This window comes from Saimiri boliviensis, chromosome 4 (assembly GCF_048565385.1).
Source record: "Saimiri boliviensis isolate mSaiBol1 chromosome 4, mSaiBol1.pri, whole genome shotgun sequence".
Lineage (NCBI taxonomy): Eukaryota > Metazoa > Chordata > Mammalia > Primates > Cebidae > Saimiri > Saimiri boliviensis.
Window position 1 is genome coordinate 52,811,055 of NC_133452.1, and position 25,448 is coordinate 52,836,502.

The 25,448-nt window shown below is 35.6% G+C and overlaps 1 protein-coding gene across 5 annotated transcripts in view; it reads left to right on the top strand.

Annotated features, from left to right (window-relative positions):
- The window catches only part of ZUP1 (zinc finger containing ubiquitin peptidase 1), a 27,884-nt gene continuing 2,436 nt past the window's right edge, over nt 1–25,448 (top strand). For 2 of the 5 annotated variants that reach the window (XM_074397574.1, XM_010349305.3), the window contains exons 1-9: nt 1–249; nt 1,923–2,495; nt 7,966–8,076; nt 9,862–9,983; nt 11,952–12,120; nt 16,680–16,868; nt 17,135–17,300; nt 21,890–22,041; nt 23,832–24,052. In XM_074397574.1, coding sequence (XP_074253675.1) covers nt 1,937–2,495; nt 7,966–8,076; nt 9,862–9,983; nt 11,952–12,120; nt 16,680–16,868; nt 17,135–17,300; nt 21,890–22,041; nt 23,832–24,052 — 1,689 coding nt within the window. In that variant the 5' untranslated portion in view covers nt 1–249; nt 1,923–1,936. Of the gene's footprint in view, nt 250–1,922; nt 2,496–7,965; nt 8,077–9,861; nt 9,984–11,951; nt 12,121–16,679; nt 16,869–17,134; nt 17,301–21,889; nt 22,042–23,831; nt 24,053–24,185; nt 24,737–25,448 lie in introns of those variants that run through there. The other 3 variants (XM_074397575.1, XM_003938634.4, XM_074397577.1) reach the window with 2 other exon arrangements.

The following is a 25,448-nucleotide window of genomic DNA, read 5'->3' on the forward strand; positions in this document are numbered from 1 at the left end:
GCGGCGCATGCTGGGATTCCTTTTCTTCCTTGGGACTAAGGAAGTGTATTTTGAATGAGGTATTGAGGGCCAAGGTGTTGGAAATTCCTAATTATTTCCTTGGTTAACTGAATCTCTGCGTATTGGGAGGGCCTGTCTTCAGTCTTCAGGCTGGGAGAGATATTGGACGCCGCGCACGCACTCCTCTGGCAGCTAGGACCAAAGGGGAAGCCCAGCGGAGCAGTGTGGCAGCTGCTGGCCTCCGGGCCGGTAAGAATTGATGGTCCCCTCCTTCATTCCCCAGGCCCAAAGCTTTGACCTATTTAGTGCCTGTTAGTTTCGTGTCCCTGGCTTGGCCCTTTGGCACGGAACGTTTGTTAGACTCGGCCTTGCGGCATTGTGGCCTCACCCACCACGTACCTATCCCGACACTGGGTGCCGTCTTGTCTCTCACTCGCTTCCTCCGAGGCATTTGGGTACCTATTGTGTCTTACCTGCTTCATCTGAGTCCACGTCCAGATGCATCATTCTGTGTCTGACCGTGTCCCAGCAACCGGAAAAGAAGAAACTCCGGGTGTGACATTAATCACACTGGGGGCTGGGTGGTGGGGGGTGGGGGATGGGAGAACTGCCTTCTAAAATCAGAGACTATATCCATTTGTCTGGAGAGAAATTAGAAAAATAAAGACCATGTAGAGAGGTATTTTAAAGGTAAATTTATTAAATGAAGGGAATAGTGTCATTTCTTTTCCTATTTTTTTTTTTTTAATTGTCTGGCTGAATGATGGTCTGTAGTAGGAAGGCGCTGCCGCCGAGGTGATTGCTTTTTTAAAATTGTTATTTCTTAACACTTTTATGTCAGTAGTCAGTAATACATTTATCCATAAAATCCAAAAGTAGTTACTGAACCTGGAGAGATGAGATGCCTTACCTAAAATGATGAATCTGAAATTATTACCCAGTTCTCTTGACTCTGGAATAAGGGCTTCTTTCTATTATACCACTTCTGCATTTATTCTTGGGGTTGAGAGTACAGGCTGTGGAGCATGACTGAATTAGCATATTGACTTCCACCTTTTTCTACCTGTGGTGACCTGAGTCAGGATTTTTTATGTGCAGAACGATAATAATAGTACTTAAATTAGTTTAATACGTGTAAAGCAGTTTAAGTGTTAACCTCTATTATTAAGACGTGCTTATTTACCCTCAATATAATCAGCTTCAGTGTTCAGTGTTTAAATGTATCAGTTGATAAATAGGTTTCTTTTTCATTTTTTTTCTTCACCTGATTTATCTTACCTGGACAATTTTTTAAACGTTATTTTTTCTCAACCTTGGGCCAGATACATTTTTTGAAATATTTTATTTTTAAAATTACTTGTTTTCGTTTTTTTGCCTTTATTATTATTATTATTATTATTTTATTTATTTATTTTTTTTGAGACGGAGTTTCGTTCTTGTTACCCAGGCTGCAGTGCAATGGCATGATCTCGGCTCACCGCAATCTCCGCCTCCTGGGCTCAGGCAATTCTCCTGCCTCAGCCTCCTGAGTAGCTGGGATTACAGGCATGCGCCACCATGCCCAGCTAATTTTTGTATTTTTAGTAGAGACGGGGTTTCACCATGTTGACCAGGATGGTCTCGATCTCTCGACCTCGTGATCCACCTGCCTTGGCCTCCCAAAGTGCTGGGATTACAGGCTTGAGCCACCGCGCCCGGCCTGCCTTTATTATTATTATTATTATTTTTTGAAACTATACACTTGAAATTTTGGTTGCCATTTATAAATAAGTTTGTGTATTTGAGGAACAGTAAGTATATTGAAAACTTCTTCATCAAAATAATCCAGCATTAAAGACCAAATAATTGTCTCAAATCATTTTGTGAAATGCATTTTTTTCTTCAAATCTTACTTTGAAACTTAAAATAATGTTCTTTTCTAGCTACTTGTCATACCATGCTTTCCTGTGATATTTGTGGAGAAACAGTAACCTCAGAACCAGACATGAAGGCTCACCTTCTAATTGTTCACATGGAAAATGAAATTATATGTCCGTTTTGCAAATTGTCAGGTGTGAATTATGATGAAATGTGTTTTCATATTGAAACAGCTCATTTTGAGCAGAATACACTTGAAAGAAACTTTGAGAGGATAAATACAGTACAGTATGGAACTTCAGATAACAAGAAAGACAACACTCTACAGTGTGGAACAGAAGTTCATTCAAGTGTTCATTCAGGTTGTGCATCTAATCCAAAAAATTCAGCTCAAAGCCTGATTAAAGATAGTACTTTAAAACATGAAGCCTTTTATTCAGAGAACTTAACTGAATCTAGAAAATTCCTGACAAGTAGGGAAAAACAGTCTGGTCTGACCGAAATAAAAGGATCTATTTATGGAACAACGTACAGTCCTCCCGAATGTCCTTTCTGTGGAAAAATAGAGGAGCATAGTGAAGATATGGAAACTCATGTGAAAACAAAGCATGCCAATCTTTTAGACATTCCATTGGAAGGTAAAGTTTTTATTTCATTGTAAATTATTATAAGTTTACAGCCTTAAATTAATATGTGGTATTCTAAAAGTTGGTTTGTAAGACAGATTACAGATGTGTTTTGAAATCCATTTTATATCTATAACATTTTTCATTTGCCCTTATTGAAATATAAAAGTATATTAATGAAAAGAATGTTGATGCAGATATAAAATGTTTCAGCTACATTGACAGTAGTTTTGGAACTTTCTGTGTAGTTTCTAGAGATACTCTTTTTATTGTCACTAGCCCAATAGCATCTCATCTGGACTATCCTGAACTCTGACTTTGCGTTGAGTTCTAGTTTGACTCCATTATTTTGTTATGAATAGTCTGTTAGAGACTATTATAGTCTGTTACAGAACAAACTTTGTGTGATATCAGTTCTTTTACATTTGTTGAGGTCTGTTTTATGACTCAAGCCATGATCTATCTTGGTCATGTTCCATGTGTACTTTGAAAAAAAAAGTGTATTCTGCTTCGTTGGGTGGAATGTTCTATGTATGTAATTAGATCCTGTTGATCATGCTCAGATTATTTATATCCTTGCTCATTTTCTATGGTAGTACTTCTAGTAGTTCTACCAATTTTTGAGAAAGGGTTGTTGAAATCCCTGATTGTAATTATAAATGTATCTGTTTTTCCTTTCAGCTTTGTCAGGTTTTGTTTCATGTATTTTGAGGCTCTGTTGTTGGTGTATACACATTTAGGATCTTATGTCTTTTTCTTATTGTTGAACTTTAATAATTGTCGGGCCAGGTGTCGTGGCTCATGCCTGTAATCCCAGCAAGTTGGGAGGCCAAGGTGGGTAGATCCTTTGAGCCCTGGAGTTCAAGACCATCCTGGGCAACATGGCAAAAGCCCGTCTCTTAAAAAAAAAAAAAAAATGCAGTTGTAGTGGCATGCATCAGTAGTCTCAGCTATTTGGGAGGCTGAAGTAGGAGGATCACCTGAGCCTGGGAAGTGGAGGCTGTAGTGAGTACACCACTGCACTTCAGACTGGGTGACTGAGTAAAACCCTGTCTCAAAAAAAAAAAAAAAAAGTGTGCTGTATTTTGGATACAAGTCCTTTTGTGGATGTGTATTTTGCAAATATTTTCTCCTAGGCTGTGGCTTGTCTTTTCATTCTTTCATCAGTGTCTTTCATGTAGTGGAAGTTTTTAATTTTAACAAAGTGCAACTTGACAATTTCTTCTTTCATGGATTATACTTTTGGTGTTGTGTCTAAAAACTCTGCCAACTTCTAGAAGTTTTATAGTTTTGCATTTTACATTTAGATCTATGATCCATTTGAATTAATTTTTGTAAAAGATATAAAGTCAGTATCTACATTCTTTTTAATGCATTTCTCTGACTATGAAATCAGTATCTTTTTCATATAGTTATTTTAATTTCCTCTGTTATGAAGTACATGTTACATGTTTTGTATGCTTGAGTTACATGGATTTTTTTCAACTGTATGTTGTCAGATTTTTTATTTAGTTTTTTTCAGCTGCTTTTAAAATATATTCTCAATACTAATCCTTCAGCTGTATTTCATAAGATGTTGCTTATCCTTGAATTTTGTGCAGTATTTGAATTTTATTTTTGTTTTCCATGTATTGTCTAAAAAAGTATTCTTTACTCTGAGTTCAAAAAGGTATTCTCCTATATTCTAAAAATTTTGATATTTTATATTTTCACTGTTTAAATTTTTTTCTACTGTGTGTGTGTGTGTGTGTGTGTGTGTGTGTATACATGTGTACATGTATATATTTTGTAAACTTGGGTTCTAATTTTTAGTTTTTCCCTGTACAGAAACCAGGTTTATCTTTGATTTATAGTATGGTTTCTGTCTTTTATTACATTTTCATATCTGTGTGGGCCAGTTTCTGGTCCCTTACATCTGCTTTATTTATCTATGTGGCTTTTGTTCCCTTATTACACCACCATTTTAATAACAATTTTGTAAAATGTCATCAACATCAGATAGGACAGTTTTTCCCTCCTTCTCATTTTCGTTATCAAATTAGACTTACTGATTCTTTTGGGGGAGGTTAGAACCATATTGTCAAGTTTCGTGAAAACTCTGTTGTAATTTTGTTTTAAATTAGATCAGAGTACATCTCCACATTAATTCAGGTCATCTTTTGTATCCCTTAATAAAATTTTGTATTGTTTTTTTCATTGCACATTTGTGTTAGCTTTATTTCTATGTCGGTTATAGTTTCTGTTGCTTCTGTAAATTAGATTTTTTCCCTTCTAAGAAACTTTTGCAGTTCTATAGAAACACTAGAAACATCAATTTTTATAGATAGTTAAGGTATCTAGTCTTATTAAACTATTACTTATTTTATTTTATTTATTTTATATTTTTTGAGACAAAGTCTCACTGTGTCACCCAAGCTGGAGTTCAGTGGCATGATTGTGGCTCACAGCAGCCTGGACCTCCTGGGCTCAAGTGGTTCTCCTGCCTCAGCCTCCCAGGGAGCTGGGACTATAGGCCTGTGCCACCATGCCGGCTAATTTTTTTTTAATATTTAGTAGGAAAGAGGTCTGGCCCTGCCTGTTACATGGACTGATCTTGAACTCCTGTGCTCAAGCAGTCTTTCTTCCCCAGCCTCCCAAAGTGTCAGGATTGTAGGTGTGAGCCACTGTGTCTGGCATAACTGTTACTAATTTTAATAGTTCCGTATTAATTTCTTTGAGTATTCTAAGTAGGTCATTTTATTATTTGCTAATAATGAAAATTTATGGATTTATGGACTGCTGCAAGGAAAAAAACAAGTGTGTTGATGAAAAATGCCTGACAATCCTTTGCTGAAACATTGTTTCTTGTAAGTTTCTCAGGACCATTAAACTGGTGAATTATGGTAGTCTTACATGTCTGAATATTTAGTTTAGTTTAAAAAAGACCTGTTGTCATTAGAAGTACAGAAGTGGAATCGGTAGATAGCTGGATTTAACCAATGTTCAGTTATAGTAAATGGAACAGGTGAATTTGCAGGTAGTTTTAGGAAATGATTATTATATAGAGAAGATGCATGGAATCTAGGCAGGAAAGTAAAGAAAAACATGAGGGTGGTAATGAATGACAAAAAAAGTAGTGTCTGTATATTCTATATAGGAGGTTTTAGTTCAAACACTTTTTGAAGTGGTGGAATTAAAAAAAGATGTGGAAGGATAGGTGGTCAGAGGTGATATTTTAATCTGAGATTTCAGAGGTGCTTCACGTATTATTAATGACAAATTAAGGGTATAATTTTGTCATTCAGTGGGTAAATTAGGGTGAAGGAAAAGATTGTTAGAAATGAAGACATAGAACTCTCCCTATGGATACTGAAGTTGCTAAGAATGATCCTAGCATAAGGGCTAGGAAAAGAAGATTTTGATCCAGGTGCTAAAATTTTTAGTAAATGAAAGGAGTATCTAAGACTTCAGAAAATACTAGGCATTAAGAAAGGTAGGTGATGCCATATTGTGGTGACATGAATTATTAGAAAGATAGGGGTTAAAACAGGTTTGACGATGATGAAAGAGAGCAAAGGTGATGCCTCTTCTACTTCCAGGGCCCTGAATTGTGAAAGATAAATTGCCTCTGTGTTAGGGGGCTATAGGAAAAATGATGTGTCATAAAGCAACCAGATTTTAGTTAAGTCAGGAAGGTGAAGTGAATATTCAGAGAAAGACTGTGTATAGAGAAGCTGACTGATGACAGACAATATTTCTGGAGGGTGTCTTGGTAGGTATTAGGAGAATAGGAGGGGTAATAGCTTGGGTCAGATTAGTGGATAGCTTGGGTTAGATTAGTGAATGTCCTTCGGATATTTAAAGATGGTTAAGACACTGCTACTGAATAATTAGATTAGATTCATTGATGCAACAGTGTTAGTGGTTATGTCAGCTCTAGATGACTCCATTAGATGACGATGGCTAACCTCTGAGGCTTAGTTTAGATTCTGGTGGTAAAAAACGTATATAGGGATATGAGGTGTAGTGTGGTCTCATGTTGAGGAAGGTTGGTAGTTACTTCAGGCTAGAAGGGATAGAGGGATTGGCTTGCAGTAGAGTGATGATCAATGAGATAAGCAAAGGCCTCCTTGGCCTTGGCTCTGGCTGTAAGTCATTTTATGGTACAGAACTGGCTGAAGGACTTGTCTTATATCCCCCAGCATTATTTATGGATAATGTATACTATTATTTCTTGTGCTGCTTTTAGAAATATTTTCTGAGAACTTCTTAATACTTCATTTTTTCTTGAGCTTTGCCATTGAATTTTTTTTTCAGTATTTTCATTTTTTTCCTCTCTGTTTTTGTTCCATAACTTTCTATCCTGGTTTCAAAGATTCAGTTTCCTCCTTTATTTCAGTGAGCATTTTGAACGTACTTATTTTACAGTTTATTATGGATTACTGTAGCTCCATTTCTTCACAGGTAACTTTTTCAGTTTGCAGCTTTCTGGACTGTTTTTCTTGGCATTGCAGCTTCCAATGTGCTTAGCAATTCAGATTTAATATTCATCTGTTATGGGAGTTTTTTATGATCCCTTCCCTGTGATACAGTTTGATGGTTCACCCTGGCTGTTCACAGTCTCTGCTTTCAGACCAGGCCTTACACATATGGATTGCTCCGTGCTTTTGCTCTGTGTGTATGCACAATTCTGGGTCCTTCTTCTATGTCCCTTATCCACTGCTTCTTGGTCTTATGGAGGTACCACTTCTGTTCTTGGCAAGCTAGACCGGTTGCCTGCGTGCTATGTGATGGATGCAGCTCTTTAATCTGCTGCTCCTGGGTAGACAGTACGACCCCAATTACCAGCTTTATGCTGGATGTTTAAGTTCAGCACCTTACCACTCAGTTTGGTGGGTGCTGAAAATTTAACCCTAAAAGCCCATATCCAGACTGGTCCCAACTTACCACTTTGGTTTTCCTTTCTGTTTCTCTTGTTTTGAGTACAGATCTGAATATTTATTATTACTATTTCCTTTTCTTCGGAGTGCTGTGAGAGGTTTGTGCTGTGCTCAGCCTTCTATCTTGACCCTAGAAGTAGAAAAATAGCTTTTAAATCCACTACAAAGAGCTTTTACTTATATAAGGTTAGTAGGTGGTAGACAGTCTTTGACATGGGGTGAAAAGTCTAAAAGTTATAAAAATAAAACCAACTTGGCTGGGCATGGTGGCTCATGCCTATAATCCCAGCACTTTGGGATGGTGAGATGGGAGGATCACTTGAGTCCAAGAATTTGAGACCAGCCTGGACAACATAGTGAGACCCCATCTCTAAAAAAAAAATTAGCTGGGCATGGTGGTGCATGCCTTTAGCCCCAGATACTTGGGAGGCTGAGATGGGAGAATTGCTGTAGTGAGCAATGATGGTGCCAGCCTGGGCAACAGAGTAAGACCCTGTCTCAATAAAAGAAAGGAAAAAATTAAAATTAAAAAATAAAACAGCTTAATTATGTCTCTAATACAGACTGTCATCAGCCACTCTATGATTGTCCTATGTGTGGGCTCATATGTACAAATTACCATATTCTTCAGGAACATGTTGACTTGCATTTAGAAGAAAACAGCTTTGAACAAGGTATGTTTATATGTTTAAAGATAAAAATGTCATTTAATTTCTACTTTCTAGGATACATATCTAATTTCTAGATTTGTGATATGGAAAAATATTTAAAAATACATCTTTTCCTTTAAAAGTGTTTTATTTACAAGTTGAGGCCATTCTTTAGCAGCTAGAAGTCACTGAATATTGTATTTGGTCAGCAAAAATTGCTAAACTAGAAAACTGCTATATGGCACATAAAATTTTACAAATGAATGTGAACTGTATAACCAAAACATCTTTAAATGCATCTTGAGCTGCTTGCTCCAGCTTCAAAATGACTTACTGGTTTTATTGTGATTCTATAGAAGTTTTCCTTTCTCCCCTGTTTTTTAATAGTGGCATTGAGTAATCATTATGGTGTCTTAGAAGTGGAAAAATCCTATATGAGTCTTAGAAGTCTACTGAATGAAAGTAAAAAGTAGATTCCGAGAGAAACCAATTGTGTTTTACCCTATTTCAGTTTTTTAAGGTACATGGCTAGCTTCTGTTAAGGCAGAGCGCTTTAGTGTCCAATATCAATTATCCTAGTACCAGTATCAGTGTTCATGGACAATGTTACTGCTCATTCGGCCTAACCCAAAGATGAGATTATTGGAGCAAAGATGGAAAAGTTCCCTGCTCTGGTGGTTTCTGAATGCCTGGTAATTCTTACTCTTAATTATGATAGGCTTTGTATGAGCACATGCATTATACTATAAACCTGCAGTGGGTAAGAGAAAAAGATAATGGTCTAAGTAAATTACTGCCTCAGGGGACACTAAACATTGATTATGACTTGTATATCCACAAGAATAGAAGGGTGACCAAATAGGAAGATGTAGCAGCAGTTGAGAACTTTTAAAGGAAAGGAAGAATATTCAGTGATAAAATTAAACCATCAGGTCCTGGGGTTAAGGAGACAAGACAGTGATCAGAAGTCACTGACACATGGATCTGGGAGACCCTGAGTAGAGAAGATGCAGGAGGAAATGTTGCAAACTTTTACCATTTTGGGGCCAAACTGTAATTAACTTATTTTCAAACACCTGTATTTTGTAAATGTGTATTTTTGTGTTCTTTATTAGTTTTTCTCCCCTACCATTTCTTTGAAACATTAATCTGCCTTAGTTATGTTGATGAGCATCAATGAAGGGTCTTACTTCACCTTTTAAAATTCTGGTTTCATCAGTAAATAATAATACCTACTTAATAAGACTGTTATAAAGATCAAATGATATAATTAATGAAAAGTGCTTATCACAGCTTAAAACACTCAGTGAAGCTAGGCGTGGTGGCTGTCGCCTGAAATCTCAGTACTTGGGAGGCTGAGGCGGGTGGAACACCTGAGGTCAGGAGTTTGAGACCAGCCTGACCAACATGGCGAAACCTTGTCTCTACTAAAAATAAAAAATTAGCTGGGTGTGGTGGCGGGCACCTGTAATCCTGGCTACTTGGGAGGCTGAGGCAGGAGAAAAAGGTAGGTGGAGGTGGCAGTGAGCCAAGATTGTGCCATTGCACTCCAACCTGGGCAATAAAAGTGAAACTCTGTCTCAAAAAAAAAAAAAAAAAAGTACTCAGTGAATATTAGTTGTCATTTAGATGGAGTTTATTTCTTACCAAAGCAGTTCTAAGTTTTAATAGATTTGTACTCAGTTACATAGCATCTCAGTAATGAATAAATGGCAAAGAATAGCATTTACTATCTTTTAAAAACATATATTAGATAATAAATAATATTTGATTGCAAGTTATTTTATTCTGAACATTAAAAATACCTAGCAGGCATGGATAGAGTCCAGTGTTCTGGTGATCTGCAGTTGGCTCAGCAGCTTCAGCAAGAAGAAGACAGAAAGAGATCTGAAGAATCAAGACAAGAAATAGAAGAATTTCAGAAGCTGCAGGTACAAAGATTAATAACAATTTTAATATTTTGATTTGGTAGACTTATTTTTCAAATATCCTTTCAGGACTCCAGTGTATTATTTTGGTCTTTCTTAAAAAAAAAAATTATTTATATATGTTCATAACAGCCACCATTTATAAATACTTATTCTGGTCAGGCAGAGGGGTAATCACATCACATGTAGTATCTCAAAATCTTTACAACAAATTCATGAAGAAGTTATTTAGACCCCCCTCCCCCTCCCATTTTTTTCAGATGAAAAAATGGAGATGGAGAATGGCTAAGTAACTTGCTCAGTGTCAGGCAGCTAATTAGTAATAAAGCTTGCATTTAAACCTGTGTAACTTGATGAGACAAATTAGGAAACTGAGACTCAGAATTTAAGTGTTTGTATAGAGACTTAGAAGTGAAATTTACACTTAGAATTAATATCGCCTGAGTCCTAAATTATTTTACAGATTGCAATTTCAGGCATTTAGAAAGAACCATTTTAAAGGGAAATGCTTTTTTTGTTTTTAATCATATTTGAGGTTTCATTTATCTAAGGTGGGTGGTATTACCTGTTGGACTAAACTGGCAGCATCTGTTATATTTTTAATGCATTTAAATTTTTAATGTCTGTTTCTCCTTTTTTCAATCCTAATTTATAGACCATAGTGTTAATTTGTGCAAATAATGCTCATAGATTTTGTTGTTGTTGTTGTTGTTTGTTTTTTTGAGACGAAGTTTCGCTCTTGTTGCCCAGGCTGGAATGCAATGGTACAATCTCCGCTCACTGCAACCTCCGCCTCCTGGGTTCAAGTGATTCTGCTGCCTCAGCTTCCCGAGTAGCTGGGATTACAGGTGTGCACCACCATGCCTGGCTCATTTTTTTGAATTATGTAGAGACAGCGTTTTACCATGTTGGCCAGGCTGGTCTCAAACTACTGACCTCAGGTGATCTTCCCAGCTTGGCCTCGCAAAGTGCTGGGATAACAGGCATGAGCCACCACGCCCGGCCTATTGCTCATAGTTTTTAAATACTCTTTTTCTAGTGATAATAGGTTAGTACATAAACAAAAAAGGCTTGCAATTGAATAGGTTGGAAAGTGTTCAGGTAAACAGGTTTGTATATTTTGGTACTTCTCAAAGCTTTTAATATACTAATGTGCATGTACATATCACAATTTTCCCAGACTTATTTGACCTCTTGTCTTTTTTTCTCAGATATCTCACATGAGTCTTGTTTCTTAGAATGTACTTTAGAAGACCTAATGTAGGATTTTGTTTCTCACTGGTGACTTACAATAATTGCAAAATAGGAAAGAAAATTGGCTTTTCTTAAGACTTTTATGCCTTTTGTAATTTATAACATGATCAATATAAAAAGTTTCCAATATTTAAGGAGGTTATGTCACTTTGCAAGTTAGTCATTGGTCTCAGAAAACTATTCTGTAGAAAAGTTGCTACAAAAACTTTTTCATAGAAAACTTCCATGGAAAACTTTTCCATAGTTTTATACATACTATTTGAGATCTCAGTCCAGTGTACAAAACATAGTTCATTTACTTTGTGAAATGACTGACTAAATGAATTATGGATTAAGTAGGCCTTTGAGGACTAGCCCGGGAACCAAATAATAAGGACTGACAAATTTCCTTGAAAAAATCAGCAATGCATTCAGAACTCTTCTGCCTTTCCTAATACCTGTGGTAAAAAGATGGGATCCTCTGCTTTCCCTACTACAGAAAAGCAAGTATCTTGCTCCAGAGATTGATTATAAAGAAGTGGTTGCTTATCAATAATTTTGTGTGTGTGTGTGTGTGTGTGTGTTAGTTTTTATAAAATTCTTTTAAGTTAACTTGTATAAAGTCTATAAACCAGAATGTTTCAACATGTTTCCAAATAAATAAAATCAAAGTAAATTTCCATCTTCATAGAGGTACAGGGATGTAAAAATTAAGTCATTTATTTTTATGTTCAATAGAGACAATATGGTTTAGATAATTCTGGAGGATACAAACAACAACAACTACGAAATATGGAGATAGAAGTAAATAGGGGAAGAATGCCTCCATCTGAATTTCATAGAAGAAAAGCTGATATGATGGAATCATTAGCTATTGGTATTGATGATGGAAAAACAAAAACTTCAGGTGAGTACGTAAACATCAGAGTCATAGTTTTAATATTGCTTATACCACTGAAGTAATAATCAGAATCATGTTAATTTTGCTTAATTTTCATAATTCATGGTTTATATAGTTATAGGTGAGACTGTGTGCAAATTTAAAAAAAAAGTATTGTTTTAAAACTTGTGAATTATTTTTACAGTAAATAGTTCACTTAAAAATTTACTTTTATATTGTGTTACTTGACATTTAAAAAACTCCATTCCAGGGCCGGGCGCTGTGGCTCACGCCTGTAATCCCAACTCTTAGGGAGGCAGAGGCGGGAGGATAGCTTGAGCCCAGGAGTTCGAGACCTGCCTGGGCAATATAGCGAGACCCCGTTCTCCACAAAAAGGAAAAAGCTCCGTTCCAGACAGTGCTAAGAGAAATATAATGTGAGCCACATATTTAATTTTAAATTTTCTGGATCCACATTAACAAAAGTGGAAAGGAACAGATGAAGCTAATTTTAATAGTTTAAACCAATGTATCTGTGATATTATTGCAACATGTAATCAATATTAAAAACTATTACTGAGACATTTTACATTCTTTGTACATTCTTCAAAATCCATTGTGTATTTTCTACTTTACAGCACAACTCAGCTGGGCAGGCATATTTCAAATTCTCAGTGGCTACAAACGCAAGAGGCTATTATATTGTTTGTGCATTTTTAGACACTAAGAGCTCCATATACATTGTATCATTTAACTCAGACATCCTCTCCTTTACTGTTAAATATTCCAAATGAGGTCACTGTTGCTTAAAGAGGTTATAGTGACTTTGCCAAAGCAAGATTACACAGCTGGTTATTCCTAATCAAATCTGCCTTGCCCCACAATACGACTTTTTTTTGACAAGTCTTAAAATTTTTTTCTTTATATATTAGTATATTAACAGACTTTTTATGGAAATAGCTTTGTTACTGCCACCCAGATTTTTTGAATCTTAATGTTTTACCGTATTTACTTAAAGGTTTTTAAAGCTTCAACACCTTTCATAGGGATTCAAAGCCTTTTATGTACCCCTTCTCTGATTCTAATTCATTCTACCCACAAGGGAACTATTATCCTGAGTTTGGTATTTATCAATCTCATACATGTTTTAGTACTCTTACCGTGTATGTACATTTCCATAAAATATTTTGCATGTGTTTATATATAAATGGGATACAACATGTATGCTGTAAATTGTTTTGCTCAAATGTATTGGTTCTTGCTGTTCTACTTCATTCTTTTAGCTGCTGTATAGTATTTCCTTGTATGACTTACAGATAACTTGTTTTCATGTTGGTAAACATTTAGATTGTTTCCAGTTTTATACTCTTACAATTTATGAACATGTGTCCTTCAGGAATTTCTCTAGTATTACATCCAGAACTGGAATGCTACGTTAAAGGACATGCAGATCTTCAACTTTGTTAAGGTTATTGTAGAATTGTTTTCCAAAGTACTTGTAATCTACATTCACACCAGTATATTTCACACATTGTATGGTGAACACTTTTAAATTTTTGCTATTCGATGGGTTATGAGATGATACATGTTTTAATTTGCATTTCCTGGATTACTCCTGAGTTATTTTCCTCTTGAATGAGGAAAAATGTTCTCTTTTTTTTTTCCTATTGTTTATTGGGTTGTTTGTCTTTCTTACTGATTTGTGGGAGTCCAGTAAGTATTCAAGATACTATTCCTTCATTAGTTATATGAGATGCAAATATCTTTTTCAGGCCTATGGTTTGTATTTAAATTTTATATATAGTGCCTTTAATTAGAAGTTTTGTATTTGAATATAATGAAAGTTCTTAATGTTTCTATTTATTATTTGTGTCTTAAGTAACTCCTCCATCTTTAAGATCACAAATATATACCTTTATGTTTTCTTCAAATCTTTATATTTTGCATTTCATATTTTTATTTTTAATCTACCCAGAATTTATTTGTATGTGTATGTTGGGGGAGGGAGGAGAGAGAAGATAGGAATCTGATTATTTTCTCCTTATTTATAACAGTCCTTATAGTAAGTGCTTATTATGCTTATTTCACGACCATTTATTGAATCTGTATTTTCTCCACCTATTGTAATACTGTGTATTAAAGATTTTTATATATCCATGAGCCAGTTTCAGAAGGCTGCCTTTATACTTCTTCAGGGGTCTCCATGTAAAAAAGTTCTTGCTACGGCATAGGGCATCCTCCAGATATGTGATATGATTCGTTAGGATACAGAAAGAAAATATTAAATATATCTGTAAAAAAGTACACTGCCCTGTAATATAGAAGTGATTGATTTAGTGGCAGAGATTTTTTTTTTAACTATGCAAGTGTTAATTGAAGCAGCTGTCATTTAAAGAGTCTTCACTTACATACTGCAATCTTGTTATAATTTTAACAATAGAATATAATCTAACTGAAGATAAACTGTGGAAAATATCTAAAGAGATTTAGGTGCTAAGGAATAAAAAGTACTTTGTTTGAAGGAAATTTCCCCCTACAGCAGTTGTATGATGTTGCTAAGACAGTGTGGCATTCCATCTGATATGTAATATATATACTAAAATGTACTAGAATGTTTATTACTTTCCTTTCTATTTTTTCTGTCCCTCACCCCACCTCATTCTTAAAGGACTGTTGCAAATCTTGATCTCTTCATTCAAGCCTATGATATTGAAGTCTATATTTAGCTTTCTTTCTCTGATTTCCTAGGGTACCCGTTGATTCCATGCTATAACATTTAGTACTCAGTTATATACTATTTTAATGTTTTTTTTCTTGAATTCAAATATTTATAAGTTCCTTGAAAGTGGTTATGGTGATCAGTATTTCTCCTTTTCATGGTACAGGGCACAGCTACAACTATTGGTTCATTTAATTGTTTTTATTTATTGATCTTTTATTGTCCCTCTTAAAGACAAAAATTCATTTTCTTATAGGAAACCCTTCATTCAAGCAAAAGGAATTTATTGTCTTTAGTGCTACCTGCTATGAGAAAGTATGGGGCATATAAATAAGATCTCCCTATCTATAAGCTTCACAGAGTCTGTAGAGTATAATAAATATAAACAAAGAACTGTAGTATTCTACTGTGACTGAATGTGGCTAGTACCTTGGGGACACAAAAAATAAATGCAGTAAGTGTTCAGAAAAAGGGTTAGAATCAGAAAAAGAGTCTATGAAGACAGTAGCATGTGAAGGATCTATAATTTTAAAATGTAAGGAGAGTATACTAAAAGCAGGAAAGGGACGGACTCAGATGTCCCTTGTCCTAACACCTTGTTTTTCCATATTATAGCACTTGTTATAGTTGGGGTCCATGACGTTTCAAAGGATAGTACCATATTTATCTTTTTGTCCTTAGCACTTAGATAGTGCCAGGTGTATAAAAAGTACTTAGTTGGCCAGGTGCATTGGCTCACACCTGTAATCCCAACACTTGGGAGGCCGAGGTGGGCAGATCACGAGGTCAGGAGTTCAAGACCAACCTAGCCAATACAGTGAAACCCTGTCTCTAGTAAAAATACAAAAAGTAGCTGGGGGTGGTGGTGTGTGACTGTAGTTCCAGCTACTTGGGAGGCTGAGGCAGGAGAATCGCTTGAACCTGGAGGTGGAGGTTGCAGTGAGCCAGGGTTGCACCACTGCACTCCAGCCTGGGTGACAGAGTGAGACTCTTGTTGCGAAAAAGAAAAAAAAAGTACTTAGTAAATACAGAATTTGAAAATTTAATTTAAAAAACTGAATATAAACTCCATGGATCAAATTATGTTTAATGTGTTCAGTTAAGCCACAGCCAAAATTATGGCAAGAAGAGTGGTGTGAAATAAAGGGAGGTCAGTGGATAGCTTTCTTTGGACTTCATATCACATAGATTAGAACTATTCTAATAAGTTTTATAAGGCTGTTAATAAGATTCCTAAACCAATTGTTCTGCCTTAAGGAAAGTATGGTTTACTTCCTTCTGTTGTCTCAAACAAATTCATCTCCCCAAATGGCAAAATGGAATATGCTACTAAAGGGTTGAAATTTAGGGTATTGGAGTTTGGGATATGTTTATTGTTCATGAATAGTAAGTCAAGAGTTTTTAAATGAAAACATATGTGTATTCTCATGCTTTGATAATTGATTCTGCAAAATAAAATTTTAAATTACAAACAATTTAAAACTATTGGTAATAGGGAGCTATTAATATTTTTTAATTGGGAACAAATTGATTAAGACTGAGTGGTCTCCAGCATTCTATACAATAAAATGGACAGACAAGAAGAACATTCATTCAACAGTTGTACTTTATGTACGGGTCCCTGCAGATGCAGAAGTGAAAGATGCAAAAAATTTCAATTGAATCTAATAAAATATGCTAGTGTTAGGAAACTTGGATTGTAGTAACAAGCAAGGACACAAACTAAGGTTATAGCAATAAGGAGGTGAAGAAGATGGAATTGACAGGATTTAAATATGGAGGGTGAAGGAGAGGTTGATATTAAAAATGTATGAGATAGCCATATAAAGTTGATAACAACTGCTTCTAAATCTCTTTTCTACTTTAGGAATTATTGAAGCACTTCATAGGTATTATCAGAATACTGCCACGGATGTGAGGCAGGTGTGGCTTTCTTCAGTGGTGGATCACTTTCATTCATCTTTAGGCGACAAAGGTTGGGGTTGTGGTTACAGAAATTTCCAAATGCTACTTTCATCATTATTACAAAATGATGCTTATAATGATTGCTTAAAAGGTATGTGAAATCTAGTACTCTGAACGTCTCATCTGATAAAATACGTATGATATTGAATGATATAGCACACATAATTAATCACTTTAACGATTAGTGGATATTTACATCGGAAACCTGAATTCTGATTAGAGGAAGAGAAAATGATAGATGTCAGGAATAACTGTCTTAAAAACTGTAAAGTTTCCCTAGTACATGATACACTGCTAAATTATATTATTCAGTACTTTATTAACAGTCATGTAACATGTTTGCTTTTATAATTTTAGGTATGTCGATTCCTTGCATTCCAAAAATTCAATCCATGATTGAAGATGCATGGAAGGAAGGTTTTGATCCTCAGGGGGCCTCTCAACTTAATAACAGGTTACAGGGAACAAAGGCCTGGATTGGAGCATGTGAAATATATATACTCCTGACCTCCCTAAGGATAAAGTATGTACCTTAAAACCTAATTAAATGTTATTATCATATCTGGGAGTTTTGTTTTTTAAAATTTTATTTTTTATCAAAGAGATAGTTTTAAAATAAACTTAAGTAGCACTGAATTAAGTAGCAGTGAAAACCAGCAACCTATTCCCAATCGTATGCTCTTTTCTACCCTCAATTCCTGTCTCTGAGGGGCAGCTATCACTTCCATTGTTTTTAAATGGTGTGCTTTCATAGCTGTTTCTTGCTCTATGAGTTTTAGATATTGTCTGTATTAATATCTTCTATCTGTTTACCTTCAATCCTTCTAATATGATTAAATCTCAGTTTTTATTAAAATCAGAGTTTACATCGTTTTATAAAGTCAGACTTTATTACACGATTGTGTAAATATCGCTCATTGCTGATTTTGTTTGCTAAAATCATTTAAAATTTTTTCTGTAGTTAGTAATTGTGTTTCTTTTTCTTTTACTATAATACTTGACTGCATCATGGCCTCAGGTTTTTGCACTCTACCTATCATGTAATCTGAGGCTCTCCTTACTCTCAAACACATCCTTCTTGGAGCATTCTGTCTTCTTTGCTTCCATCTGGACTTTTTGCCTTCTAGATTTACAGCTATTATTGTGTAGCATTTCTTCACTGTATTTTTGTGTTAGGACCTGTATTTTTATTTGATTTCATGTCTCTCTCTTTTTAGATTATTACTCCCTTTTGCTCAAGCATTTCTTTCATTTGTTTCTAGGTACCCCAAGAAAGGGTACTATACTACAATAATACTAGGTACCCCAAGAAAGGGTACCTAGTATTATTACTTAATGATAGTTTGAATGGCTATATTATTCTTAATTCTAAAATCATTTTCACATCAAATTAAGTTTCCAGCCTACCCTGACATCTAGCAATGAATATTACTATTGAGATGGTAAGATGTGATCTGATTCTCATTTTTAAAATGTGTAACCTATTTATTTTCTGTGGAAGTTTTTCCAATCTTCTCTTAGCCCATCATAATTTCACAATATTATGAATTTCACCATGGGGTGTAGGCTTTGATTCATTGTGTTGGGCATTTGTTTTTCTCTTTTTTTTTTTTTTTTTTTTTTTGAGACGGAGTTTCGCTCTTGTTACCCAGGCTGGAGTGCAATGGCGCGATCTCGGCTCACCGCAACCTCCGCCTCCTGGGTTCAGGCAATTCTCCTGCCTCAGCCTCCGGAGTAGCTGGGATTACAGGCACGCGCCACCATGCTCAGCTAATTTTTTGCACCATTAGTAGAGACGGGGTTTCACCATGTTGACCAGGATGGTCTCGATCTCTTGACCTCGTGATCCACCCGCCTCGGCCTCCCAAAGTGCTGGGATTACAGGCTTGAGCCACCGCGCCCGGCCTGTTTTTCTCTTTGAATCTGGAATTGTGAATTGTCTAAGATCTTAGTTAGTTCCATCTAGGATAGTAGTTAAGAACTTGAACTTTGAGTGAAACTGTCTAACTTGATTCTAGCTTTCCTACTTACTAGCTGAATGAATGAACTTGTCTGTACCTAGTTCTACCATGGATAAAAGAAGGTATTAAGTAGACAATTAAATGGGATAATAAAGTGCTTAGAACTGTAACTGGCACACAGCATGACTTTGGAGGTTAACTATTATTGTTTGATAATTAAAATCTCTTTGTTTTCTTTGTGGAACTATTGATAGTTTGCCACTGAACTTCTCCTTTTTTATATTTATATTTATTTTTTTTTTGAGACAGTTTTTGCTGTGTTGTCCAGGCTGGAGTGCAATGGCACAATCCTGGCTCACCGCAACCTCCGACTTCCTGGATTCAGGCGATTCTCCTGCCTCAGCCTCCTGAGTAGCTGGGATTACAGGTGCCCGCCACCAAGCCCAGATAATTTTTGTATTTTTAGTGGAGATGAGGTTTCACCATGTTGACCAGACTGGTATGGAACCTCAGGTGATCCACCCACCTCGGCCTCCCAAAGTACTGGGATTACAGGCTTGAGCCACCACCACCCCCAGCCTGAACTTCTTTACCTTCTAAGTTTATCATGTCCCTTTTTAAAAATCTGCTTTTTATTTTATTTTCCAGATTTACTCAACTTTATCTCCCAACTACTCTATTGAAATTTTTATTTTAACCATTATTTAATTTTAAGGAATAATTTCATAGCATCATTTTCTTTATGGTTGCAAAATTTTTTCCAATGTTTTCTTTCTGTTGCCTGCATTTTTCTATTTGTTCCATATTAATTTATTTTCATGTCTGTTTATTTTAGTCTTTTCTATTTTGAAGGCTTTCTTTCAACTTTTGGAAATCCTTAGTTGTCCATTCAGAGAGTGAAGAATGAAACATTAAAAAGCTGATTAGAAGTGCTATAGGATTGCACAGAGCTTGCAAATAGCAGACCTAATTAAAAGTCTTAGGTGGAAGGTGGAAGGTGGAAGGTTACTACTTGGTTGGGGAACTCTCAAATATCATTATATAGAGAAATCTTTTCTCAGAAGTTATCCAGAGAAGAGTTTTTTACTCTCCTGCCTAGAGTTCTTGCAATAGTGGAGGGGAGAATTGAGGTATAATTTGCCTTTGAAGCAAACTTTGAATTAATCTCATATTTTTAGCTGCTCTCAAACCTCGTGCTTCTAAGCTTTCAGCCTCTCTCTGATTTTGAAACATATGGTCTCCATTTTCTTTTAGTTACTTTTACATGTTCTCTGTGCTCCTTTCCATTTTCTGAAAATGTGAGCTCTCTTCCTGTCTGTTCCCATTCTCTTTGTCCTTGGGTGTTTAAATCATCATTTCCTTCAGTATTATGTCATTGGGCTAAGAAGAAATAGACATAGATGCCTGTGATTATGTTTAATGGAATGTCTGCCTTTATGAAGCTTTATGACTTTCTATTTCCCTTTATGTTTGTTTCTAAGTTATTTAAACAGTATATCACATTGTTTTTACCACATTAATTGATTAGATTCAGAGGTAAAAGTATTTCTTTCGTTTATAAAGAAAAACTAATACTGCATGTGTACATAATAACTTTCTTGAATTATTTAAATTTAAAGAACTATTTTAATGCCCTCTAAATTTACTTCTGCTTTTCTCCTTTTTCTTTTTGCCAATCTATTCACACTTTCAGATTGTATATACTCTATCATGTTCTGAGTTTTAAAGTAATTTTTTCTTCTTTTTTTTTTATTTTTTGAGACAGAATCTGTCTCCAGTCTGTCACCCAGACTGGAGTGCAATGGTGTGATCTTGGCTTGCAACCCCTGCCTCCAAGGCATAAGTGATTCTCATGTCTCAGCCTCCTGAGTAGCTGGGATTACAGGCACATGCCACCACTCATGGCTAATTTTTTATTTATTTTTTTTTTGTATTTTTAATAGAGATGGGATTTCACCATGTTGTCCAGGCTGGTCTGATGCTCCTAGGCTCAACCAGTCCACCTGTCTTAGCCTCTCAAAGTGCTAGGATCACAGGTGGGAGCCACTGCACCCAGCCATAATTCTTGTTCAGCTTCTTTCCTGGTACTTTAAATAATTTAGTAAGCTTTTTAATTAATATATTCTGAATGTGTTTAGTAGTTATTTACATGTCTTTCTGTTGCTCTGTATATGAATTATACTCTGTAAGGTACTGTTTAATTAGTATTCTAAATATAAATATACAAACTGCTAACCCAAAACATTCTTTTTACTTCTAAACAGTATCCAGAAATGTATTTGAACACTTAAAACCCAGTAACCCGCTGTAAGTTACTAGCATTAAATTGCTGAGGCTGAGGTTAGCAATTTGGATGTTTTAGAGATTTTGTTGCCAAGAGAAACAAGGACAGAGTATCTGTGCTGTAGTGTAAAGTGATACTAAAGCTATAATAAAATGCTTTTAGTTGTACCTGACCTTTTAAAAACAGTAGTTGAGTAGTATAAAAAGTGTTTCTGGTTAAAAAAATTGTTTATTTAAGTGTGACTCCTTCTTGAAGGAAAAATGCCATGGTGGTCTGGTGTCAAATAGGAGATATATGTATAGATGTGGGCACACACATATTTTTCTATGATCTTTACAGGTATTTTCTGTTATAGAGATTTGAGACACTGACAGGAAAAGTATTTAAGATTTATTTGATATATACAAATGGCTATTGAGGAATTAAAATCAGAAATCAGCTTCTAACTGATCATCAGGGTTAGAAACTAGAATAAAAGCTATGTCCCAGATTATATGTAGAGGACTTTTAAAAAATGAGGTATGGTCACTATTTACTATTCATAGAAATTTTATATATCAGAAAATGTTTATAATCTTAAGGTTAGTCAGCAGACTTATTATGAAGTTATTTAAATAGTTAACTAGTTAGAGGAATAGTGAAATGGTTAAATAGGGGGAGAATTGTTAAATAGTTATCCCCCCCAAAAAATGATAATTTTTTTAGATAAGCAATAAAAATTTATATTTATTTTTCTTTCTTCCTTTACAGGGAAGTAATGGCTAGAAAAAGTTGGTTCTAAACTAAGAATTTGTTTTATTTGATAACTCTATTGATGAAAATATTTTTAAATGGCCTTTAATTATGTATTCTGTCAATTTTTAATAGGTGTCATATTGTTGATTTTCACAAGTCAACTGGTCCTTTGGGTACACACCCTTGCTTATTTGAATGGATATTAAACTATTATTCTTCGGAGGGTGAAGGGAGTCCAAAGGTAGTGTGTACATCTAAACCTCCCATTTATCTTCAGCATCAAGGTTGGTATTAATATAATTCATACTTGACAATGTTGTTTATAAGATAACAAATTGTTGGCCGGGCATGGTGGCTCACACCTGTCATCCCAGCACTTTGGAGAGCCAAAGCAGGTGGATCACGAGGTCAAGAGATCAAGACCATTCTGACCTACATGGTGAAACCCCATCTGTACTAAAAATACAAAAATTAGCTGGGCATGGTGGCACATGCCTATAGTCCCAGCTACTCAGGAAGCAAGGCAGGAGAATCACTTGAACCCTGGAGGCAGAAGTTGCTGTGAGCCAAGATTGTGCCACTGCACTCCAGCCTGGAACAGAGCTAGACTCGATCTCAAAAACAAACAAACAAACAAACAAAACCAAATTGTTGCTTTTAGACAGGTTAAGGGTGTTTTGTTTTTTGTTTTTTGTTTTTTGTTTTTGAGACAGAATCTCATTGTGTTGCTAAGGCTGGAGTGCAGTGGCACAATCTTGGCTCCGTGTAACCTCCGCCTTCCAGGTTCAAGCGATTCTCCTGGCTCCTGAGTAGCTGGGACTATAGGGGCATGCCATCCCACCCGCTAACTTTTGTATGTTTAGTCGAAACAGGATTTTACTGTGTTGGCCAGGCTGGTCTGATAACACCAATGAGTAGTATGACATTAATCTGATTTTCAGAGCTACTTTGACAGTACAATACTGTCTTGGGTAATTAAGATTGATATTCCTGACATCTTCAGGACCATTTGCACTTGCTATTTTCTGTGTTTGGTCCACTTGTCCTTCATTGTTCCTTTCTTGCCTTCTTGGGTCTTTATCTACATGTCACTTAAGTGAGGCCTTCCCTGACCTTACCTTATTTAAAAGTGGACCCTCAAGGCCAGGCATGGTGGCTCATGCCTATAATCCTAGCACTTTCAGAGGCGGAAGCAGGATTGCTTGAGCCCAGGAGCTTGAGACCAGCTTGAGTGACATAGTGGGACACTGCCTCTACAAAAACATAAGAAAATTAGCCAGGTGTGGTGGCAGACACCTGTAGTCCCAGATACTCAGGAGACTGAGGTGGGAAGGTCACTTGAGCCCTGAAGTTGGGGGCTATAGTGAGCCATGATTCTGCCACTGCACTCCAGCCTAGGCAGTGGAGTGAGGCTGTCTCAAAAAAAGTACAACTCATCCCAGCATCCCACTACTGGCATTATCTTCGCTTATTTACCTTGTTTATAGAGTATGTCTTCTATTAGGATGTAAGTTCCAAGAAGATAGGCACGTTTGTCTGTTTTGTTTGCTGTTATAATTCTTCCTACCTGGAATGGTACCTGGCACATAGATTCTTGGTAAATTATGAATGGATGGTTTGGATTGACAGGAATAAACAGAATAATGTTAGGAATTTCATTGTTTAGGAATACAAATTATAAGAGATTAAGCTCCCCCCACTGATATTCTAGTATTTATAGGTTTATTTTTGTTTACCTTTTGGAATCATGAGTTTTGTTCTAGAACAGTTTTTGTTCTTTCGTTTGACATAATTTGAATAAGAAGGATCAAGGGATTGGGAAAGGAAAAGTAAAACATATGGCAGAATAAAAGCAGAGTTTTTTGTAATGAAGCCTTTAGAAAACTAAAGTTAAATGAAGAAAACTGAAGTAGAACTAAACTCTTATGTCTTACGAGAACTCAGATGCATATGTGTCAGAGAGTCTGTATTATATTCTAAACACACATATGCTCACAGTATATATACAGAGACTATTTTTATAGCTGTAAATATATATGACATATGTAACTTTTTTAAAAAAATCTTTTGGTAGGTCACAGTCGAACTGTTATTGGAATTGAAGAGAAAAAAAACCGAACATTATGTTTACTAATATTTGATCCTGGATGTCCTTCTCGAGAAATGCAGAAATTATTAAAGCAAGACATAGAGGCTAGCAGTCTCAAACAACTTCGGAAATCTCTGGGAAATTTAAAACATAAGCAATACCAGATAGTAGCAGTAGAGGGTGCTCTTTCTCCAGAGGAGAAAGTTGTAAGTATCTAAATATATGTGAAGTCTGAATGACATGAACTTAAAAGTTTAAAACTTTTAGTTTAAAACGTGTGTTATCACTTTTCTCTCTCTCTCTCTCTCTCTCTTTTTTTTTTTTTTTTTTTGGAGACAGGGTCTCACTGTGTTGACCAAGCCTGAGTGCAGTGGCATGCAATCTTGACTCACTACAGCCTTGACCTCCCAGGCTCAAGTGATCCTCCTGCCTCAGCCTCCTGAGTAGGTGGGACTATAGGTGCATGCCACCACACCCGACTAATTTTTGTATTTTTTGTAGAGACGGGGTTTTGCCATGGTGCCCAGGCTGGTCTCGAACTCCTAGGCTCAAGCACTTTGCCCACTTCGGCCTCCCAGAGTGTTGGGATTAGACATGAACCACTGTGCCTAGCCCACTTTGTATTCCTTAGCACCTTATTCTGTTTCATTAAGTTGGAAAAACCATTTGGTCTTATATTTTCTTAATTTCTGGAATGAACATATTTATATTTGAAATGAAACTTTAATGACTCTATACTTAGAGTTTCATAAAAATGTTTAATTTGATAATATTTAATTTTTGATGTCAGGTAAGTGATGAATAATGATAACCCATATAGTAAGAAAACCTAACTTAATCCAAGGAGATCTAACTCATATTGGTCTTATAATTATGGTTTATTAAAATGTGATTCTTGGGATTCCTAAGGCTCTATTTTATGCAATTGGGCTTATTGGATATTCAGAGTTGTAAAATTTAACTTCATTAGAATTTCACTTGTCTTTATTCCTTGCAGTTAAGTGATGAGTACAATATTATAGAAAAATTCCTAGGAACTGAAAAACTTGGTATGAACTGAAGCAGTATGATAGCACATCAAGTCTAGAAAATGCATAAGCCCTAAATTAAGGGAAAAAAAAGCTCTAAAATTACTTCACATTGATTTATTTCCCTTTAAAGAGAAAACAGACAGAAGAGAGACAAACATTTAGGGAGAATAATAGGATCATGGTGGAAAGGACTATAAGTTTTTGAAATAATAGAGCTAATCTTTTCAGCCTCATAACATGGGATATAAAGGCAAGGATTTTTTAAAGAGGTTCTTTAATTTACTTATGATACAATGACTGTAATGATTTAAGTATAAAAGTTGCATTCTTTTTTTAACCCTATTATTAATTTCTCCAGATAAAGTTAGAAGTTTATTTTAATTACTTTAAAATACCAAGATGGTTGCTCACCAATGTACACATTGAGAACATTTTGTACATTAATTTTTTAACCCTATCATTAATTTTTCCGGATAAAGTTAGAGGTTTGTTTCAATTATTTTAAAATACCGACACTTGCTCACCAGTGTACACATTTGAGAGCATAGGTGTGGTTAAATATTACTATGGT